General features: G+C 40.0%; 1 protein-coding gene and 1 pseudogene across 5 annotated transcripts in view; one reads left to right on the top strand and one right to left on the bottom strand.

The window, feature by feature from the left end:
• The window catches only part of RBM10 (RNA binding motif protein 10), a 70,665-nt gene that overhangs the window by 25,151 nt on the left and 37,600 nt on the right, over positions 1-7,914 (bottom strand). For all 5 annotated transcript variants that reach the window (XM_077921509.1, XM_028711960.2, XM_028711961.2 and 2 more), the window contains exon 2: positions 736-856. In XM_077921509.1, coding sequence (XP_077777635.1) covers positions 736-752 — 17 coding nt within the window. In that variant the 5' untranslated portion in view covers positions 753-856. The remainder of the gene's footprint in view (positions 1-735; positions 857-7,914) is intronic.
• On the top strand, positions 5,508-6,514 carry LOC144326027 (uncharacterized; annotated as a pseudogene).

Genomic DNA, 7,914 nt, shown 5'->3' with positions numbered 1-7,914 from the left:
TGGGCAGCTACCAACAGAATATTAAACAGAATAAAACATCAAATATTAAAAACATCCCTAAAAAGGGCTGCCTTCAGATGTCTTCTAAAAGTCAGATAGTTGTTTTATTAAATAATAGCCCCCTCCACTCCTTCTGCACTTTATTAATAATGTTTCTCAAAATAGGATCCTGTGCAAAAAACAGGATTCCTCAGTTGTGATAATGCAGGGCTGGCTTGCCATCCAAAGGCCTCACATCATTGCCAAACCCATCCTTTACCTGCTTTATGTGGCGGTAGGATGCATTATGAAGCCATTGTCTTGCACGGAGGATGAAGAACAGTCAGGAAATGGGAATTAAGATTATTCATATGAACTCCCAAACTAAAAACCTTTCTCCATATGTTACAGCACAGCACTCCTGAGCAAGACGTCATGGTACCTGGAGGTCTGCACAAGAGGAAGTGACATCCCAGCCATTTTATTGCAGTGCTGTGCCACCTGCTAATAGGGATGCTGAGCACAGCAGTGGTTAAAATGATACCACTCATAATTTAGGCTAACACCCACTTTTCAACACAGCAAAGCAGAGCTCAGAATTAGTGCTGAACTCATCCAACTGTTTACATGCTTAGTGGCAAAAGGTGGGGAACTGGTCATTGGGCTAATGTGGTTACTTTGAGTCACTCCACCAGGCAAAAGTGGTTTGCCTTACTCCATCTTAGAAGCCAGAAATAGTTAAGAGAAATATTTTACCTCCTCTCATACTCCATTGCTACCCGTGAAGTGCAAGTGCTTCAGGAATCTCCCAACGCCAGGCTCTTCAGTGGGTGACTATCATTCCAGCATATCATGAAAAGTGGGGTGTCAATTATCTCTGCAGAGAAAATAGATGAAATAAATCAGCAGCATTTTCACACAGAGATTCCCACCCTAGCTTGGCACCAGCAATAATAATAAGAGGAAGATAGCATCTTTTTAAAACTAAACACCAGCATGTTATATACATAAGCATATATATATCCCATTTTATCTGGTTATTTCTCAGATCCGTCATTTCTATAGTACACTTAGACAACTTCAAAGCTATCCAAAGTATGAACTTTGCTAATGCCCATGTCAATATAAATACGGAACCAATTTGGCCCCTTGGTTCTGGATTAAGGCATGCTCAAAACCTAAACTCAGGCCTAGTTCACCAAGCTACAGTTCCTCCCTTATAAGGTGGCATGGCTACCCCACAGAATGAAAGTTGACAGATTACCATGTGACATTTTTCCTGAACCTTAATGGAGAACCACGACATACCTCAGACTCCTTCATCTTACTAGGAGGCAAAATTATCACTCCTAAATGAATCTTTTTTATATTTTAATCAGGTAAGCCTAGGTTCCAAGTCTCTACAGATGTATTCCAAGATTTGAAATCAACAGCTGTATGACCTTGAGCACATCATTATTGTGCCCATCAGAGAGATACCGTATTTTTCCATGTATAAAACTAGGGTTCCCCCCCCCTAAAAATGATGTCAAAATTAGGGGGCATCTTACACACAGGGCCATCTCCCCCCATTTTCTTAAATATGACTCTCCCAAAATAAGGGGCATCTTATACATGGGATTGTCTTACAGATGGAAACTACAGTAATTCTTTCCTGGATTTCAGGTGTTTGAGAGATTTAGAAAGATTTATGGGACTAAATAACTTTTGAGCCACAACAAATAAAGCTACAAATACCATAAAAATAAAATCCCTTTACAATAGCAACTGTGTCCTCTCACTCTCATTTGCAACCCAGGATTTATTACATCTCTTTGAGTCAGCAATCACCTATGAATGCAAAGCAGCCCTGTGAGCTTACAACACATATAGGGTTGAACACAACCAGGGCACTAGAAAATTACAAGATCCCTCTACAAATGACAGGTCTCTCCAGTGTCTGGCTATGATGCTTCTGGCTGCTGAGCGTAGGTGGGTTATGAGCTCTTTGTGTTGTGAGTGGGGGTTATTGTCTTGGAAGATGTTCAGTAGAGCCAGTTCTGGGGTGACTTCTAATACTTGCTTAGTTATTTTGCATATTTCTTGTATGATTGATGTCCAGAAGAGTTGGATCTTAGGATATTCCCACATGTGGAGGTGTGTCTGTGGAGGTACATCCTCTCCAGCATTTTGGTGAGGTTCCTGGGTGTATTAGCCTTAATTTTCATGGTGTTAAGTACCACCTGTGAGTTTCAGAGTGAATTCTTTTCTTTTCGCTGATATGGATTTAAAGGGAGGTTTAGACCACATTCTGGTTCATTGGGTGGGGTTAATCTCATAGCCTATGTCATCCTCCCAGTTTTTTGATTACGTTTAGGGGGTTTGTGGGATTCTGGAGTAGTATTTTGAATATTGTGGACACCATCCCTTTGCCGTGTCCCTTTGTTGTTAGGAGGAGGTTTTCAAAGGTTGCCAAGGGCCTAGCTGCTGCTGATTTTACTACTGGATTAAGAGAGCATGTAATTGGTGGTGTGTTAGCCAGGTCATTTGGGTGTCCCCTAGTTTGTCTTGTATTTCTTATGTAGACATGGTTTGTTATTTTTGTAGAAGTCTGTTAGGTGTATAAGCCTTTGGTTTGCCAGGTTTTATTTAATCTGGAAGTTTTGTGCTACATGGTGGAATAATGGGTGATGTGCCAGGGGAATTACAGTGGTACCTCGCAAGACGAATGCCTCGCAAGACAAAAAACTCGCAAGACGAAAGGGTTTTTGGTTTTTTGAGTTGCTTTGCAAGACGATTTCCCCTATGGGCTTGCTTCGCAAGACGGAAACGTCTTGCAAGTTTGTTTCCTTTTTCTTAACACCGTTAATACAGTTGCGACTTGACTTCAAGGAGCAACTCATAGCACGCGGTGTGGTAGCCTTTTTTGAGGTTTTTGAAGACTTTGGTGATTTTTGAAGCTTTTCCAAATCTTTTCCAAAACCGTGCTTCGCAAGACGAAAAAACTCGCAAGACGAAAAAACTCGCGGAACGAATTAATTTCGTCTTGCGAGGCACCACTGTAGTGGGGATAGGGTTGGGGACAGCTTACCTACTTCTTTCCATGCTTTAAACTTTATTGATTTGTCACCATAAGGGTTTGTAGTTGTGGAGGTATAATTTGTTGAGGTTTCTGGTTATTTGTACCCCTAGGTATCTGAACTTGGTGCAGCAAAGTTTTATCTTGGTGATTTTGGTGAATTCTTTTTGGGTATGGGGTGTATGTTGAAGCACATAGCCTCAGAGGGTTTGTAAGAAGTTGGGACCAAATTCCATGTTAGTATTGCTAATAGGTATTTCCACTCTAAGCAATCAAAAGCTTTGACTTCCGGTTTTTACTGCCTCTGGGACAGGTGTGCTTCACAGAGGCTCCAAGAAGCAGCTGTTAGAAGGGTTTTATGGGGGGGGGGTAACACAGAGGCTATGCGTCCCCAGAAAAGATTCAGGGGGTGACCCTGAATCGAAAGTATCCAGCGGTGTCAAGAAAGGGTGCTCCATATTCTCCATCTTAAGCAATAGGTGTTAAGAGCATAGAGCCCCCGACGCGTGGAGATGAACACCCCTTGACAAAAAGCCTCAGACCCGAAACGGTAAGAGCGGCGGTAGAATTTCCAGTTCCTTTTATCCCTAATATCAACTATCTGGCTGCTAAAGAGATGCGAAAGTTAAGAGAAACAAGTGAACTGTAATAACAGTAAACACAACGTTTGTGAGGTCGTGGGAGGGGACGTAAAACAAAGAGTATCCTCCAGCAGACCAGAACACCAGGAACAGGAAATTCTTTTCACTGTATATAAAAGATAGCACAGGAAACCTCCACAAGTTTCAGTTTTAAAAAAGATAATTGTAAGGAGTAATCTGCAGTGACCATGCCTGCCCCCCTGGAAAAATAAAAAGACTGTGAGGAATCTAAACTGCTGGTGTGTGCGTGTGGGGAAACAGCAATACAGTGGTGCCTCGCAAGACGAAATTAATTCGTTCCGCACGTTTTTTCTTCTTGCGAGTTTTTTGTCTTGCGAAGCACGGTTTCCCATAGGAATGCATTGAAAATCAATTAATGTGTTCCTATGGAGACCGCTTGCCAGGCTGGCGGTGCGGAGAAGGGCTTTTCTCCCCACCGCAAGCCTTCAGGACAGGTACGGGAACAGAGGGGAAGGCGCACAGCGCTTCTCCTCTGTTCCCAGGGCTTGCGGTGGGAGGAGGGTTTTTCCTCCCCACCGCCAACATTCAGAACAGCATTCTGAATGTTGGCGGTGGGAAGGAAAACCCTCCTCCCACCGCAAGTCTTCAGGACAGCCATCCGAAGGCTGGTGCGGGGAGAAGGTCTCTCCGCCCCACTGCCAGCCTTCAGAGGAGCCTTCCGAAGGCTGGCGGCGGGAGGAGGTCTCTCCGCCCCACCACCAGCCTTCGGAGGAGGTCCGAGGACAGTGGGGAAGACGCGCTGCGCTTCCCCGCTGTCCCAGAGATTTCCCTATGGGCTGTCTTGCGAAGGAAGCCCATAGGGAAATTCGTTTTGCGAAGCGCCTCCAAAACGGAAAACCCTTTCGTCTAGCGGGTTTTCCGTCTTGCGAGGTGTTCGTCTTGCGGGGCACCACTGTACTAAATGAGACCTCCAGCAACTGGTGGGAGATATAAAACCACAATTAGATATTAAATAATGGAACAGGGGCAGCAGTGGAAAAAGATAAGGGAAGGAAAGCCCAATACAGCGATAAAGTAAAACGCAGAGGAAAGCGCAAAAGCTCAAAGGTCTACAAGCGTAAAAGGACTCAGCAGTAAAGCTGGAAAGGAACGGAGGACACAAAGGAACACCAAAAGAGAAACAATCTTGAACTAAATATTTAACTTTTACTCACAATAAATATGGCGCAGCATGATTTGTAAGGGGATTGAGCTGCAGCATGACTCAGGAGAAGGAAAGGGAAGAAGACAAAGAGATGAACGGAAGACTACAAGAGAGACGGTGGCAAGAAAGAGTGGAAGGACTAGACACAGCGACACCAGGTGGTGAGAAAAAGAAACAGCACCCTATTTTAATAGGTGCTTTATATGAAAGAAATATTTAAGTAGAAATAAAATAGAAAGGGAGGGATTAACAACAACACATAAATTGATTGGAGAAATAATACCAGCAAAAAATACTGGAAATTTCATTAGAAAAAGGAGGGGAGGAAAAATAACTTGGAAATCTCGAAAGATATCTTTTGGCTCTGATATCTGTTGAATAAGTGGTTCTATTTTGATTGCATTCTATTTATTAGTAATTGGGAATAGTGGTATAAAGTCGGTTCACAGAGAAATATCAATTACTCCAATATCTGGAAGGAGTTAAAACATTTTCTTGGAGAATAAGGAGTAGACTAAGCTGCAACTTCTATAAAAAGTGAACGGAGGAATGCAAATGGGGTGGGCAACCATAACAATGGTGTGATAACTGAGCTTTTTCAGAAGTCTGGTCTATTGGAAAAAGTAATCATATTCAACCAAAATGATTAAGGGAAAAGACCAATATGTCATCAAACAAAAAACAAAATGTGGGCCCAATCTATAATCAACAGGGCAGAAGGAATTCTGGGATGGACCAGGAGATGTATTTAAACGAATTAATTTGGAGTCTGAAGGGCGATATAGGGGAAATGAAAAAAGAATTTAGTGATTTTAAGATAGAGATGAACAACAAAGTAAAAGGAATGGATGATAAATTGGATAGGATGGGTGGGGAAATTGAGGGAAATACTAAATCAATTATAAAATTATAAATTTTAAAAACACAAGTAAACAATCTTCTCAAGGAAAATAAAGAACTAACAAAAATGGTACATGAACTTAAAAACAAAACACAACATTTGGAAGAGTTTTCCAAAAAATCCTCCAAAGAATTAAGAGAAAATAAGAAAGAATGTGAAAAGGTTAAGAGAAAATAAGGAATTTAAAATCACACAGGAAGCAACCTGGGATGCAATGTCCATTCTTCAGATGCAAGTCAGAGAAAAAACTCTCAGAATATGGGGTGTCCCAGAGGTGCCAGAGGAAAATATACAAAAAAACCATTATTAAAGAGCTAGCCAATTGGTTAGAGATAAAGAAAAATGAAATATTAGAGAATACAGAAAATATATTCAGGGTTAACTCTAGGAAAGCAAAGGCAAATAAATGGCCTGGGGATTGCCTGATCACATTCACATCAAATAAACTAAGAAATAAGATTTTACAATTTAAAAGGAAAAAGAAATTCAAAATTGAGGAGAAGATATTAACATTTTGAAAGATTCCCCCCCAACTACTGAAAAAGAGAGACAAATAGCAATTTCTGACTAGAGCTCTAAAAGCAAAATCAATATTCTTCAAATGGGAGTTCCCTGAAGGAATTTATTTCACCTTCAAAGGGAAGAGGAGGAGACTAGAAACAGTAAAAGAAGCCGAAAAACTCCTCAGGACGTATAGGAACGAACTAGGAAGTGAGAGACAGATACCAAAAAGAGTCCAGTCCAAAAACTACAACCCTAGAACACGGTAGTGAAAACGAGTAGAAGTTCAATAAAGTATTGGGTATTAATTTCTGTAACTAGTTTATTTTCTTTATTATATTTTAATGAATAAAAATGAATTTAAAAACATTGTCTTGGAATGTTAACGGACTAAATGAAAAGAAAAAAAAGCAACAAAATACAACATATTCTGATCACACAGACTTGATGTTACTTGTTTTCAAGAAAAGCATGTCACAAGAGAAAATAAAAGTGTTAATAAAACCCAAATTAGGAAAAGAATTTACCTCAGCAGACCAGGTAAAAAAAAGAGAAGTGGTGATTTATGTTAAACCCTGTTTAGAACCAGTACAGAACAACCTGTGTTGCAAACTTAACACAACAAACAACACAAGCAACACGATGACCAGTATACTAGATAGCACTGCAATTCTTATTGCATAATATACATAATTTGGTACAACAAAAACAAAAACAAAATGTGTACACTTGTAAATTCTCTAATATATTTGAAATCAAATGAACACATGTCTGTCAATCTTTGAAAGTCCGTAGAAGTATAATAAGTCTATAATCAAAACAAAGTAATAGACGCTATCTTGTGAGCTAAACGGAAAAACTTTTTAGGCGTTCGTGGTGCCGAAGTAGTAAGTGAATAACAATGTAGGACAGTGATCCTGGATAATCTGACTGTTTCGCTGGAATCTTCTTCAGCACAACTACAAAAGAATTCAAATATGAAACAATGACCTGTGTACGTGAAAAATATATAAACTTCACACTTTACAACCCATATGCTACAAATACAATAAGAACAAGGGTACATACCCCATAGATTAGAAAAATGCACAAGGAGCAGTGGTCATGAGGATATGTAACTACTGCTACTAGTTGCATGATACCTGAAGCATAAGTAACCATTCCCAGGTTGCACTCATTACTTGGAGACTGAATTACAGTAATTCAATTTAAAGTTACAGAGCAATATAACGGCAATAGAAAAACATCAAATAAAACAATTTAAATCCAGTTCAGAATTAAGTCCTTCAGCGTGAATGGTCTTAAACATAAAAATGATTGTGATTCTTTGTCGTAGCCATCTTTCATGATCTTGTCCCCATATGATTTTGTGTGCGTGAAATATTAGAAGGGCTGAGTAGTACAGAACGATCCTTCACAAATTATTTAATTTTAGATTTATTGACTACATCGAGAGGATATCCCCTAGCATATAAAGAATCAGCTAGCTGGTCAACATTCTTATGAAAATCATCATCAAGAGAGGAATTCCTTTTAAGACGTAGGAGTTGTCCATATGGTAAGTTGTTCCTAAGTTGTTTAGGGCGAAATGAGGAATACTGTAGGAGGGAATTACAATCTGTGGGTTTTTTATGAGGTTTGACAGCTAAAAAGCCATTATGTTTTATGA

Source organism: Podarcis muralis, chromosome 17 (genome assembly GCF_964188315.1).
Source record: "Podarcis muralis chromosome 17, rPodMur119.hap1.1, whole genome shotgun sequence".
Classification (NCBI taxonomy): domain Eukaryota; kingdom Metazoa; phylum Chordata; class Lepidosauria; order Squamata; family Lacertidae; genus Podarcis; species Podarcis muralis.
The sequence above is the reverse complement of the archived record's forward strand: the minus strand, read 5'-3'. Positions and strand labels throughout refer to the sequence as shown.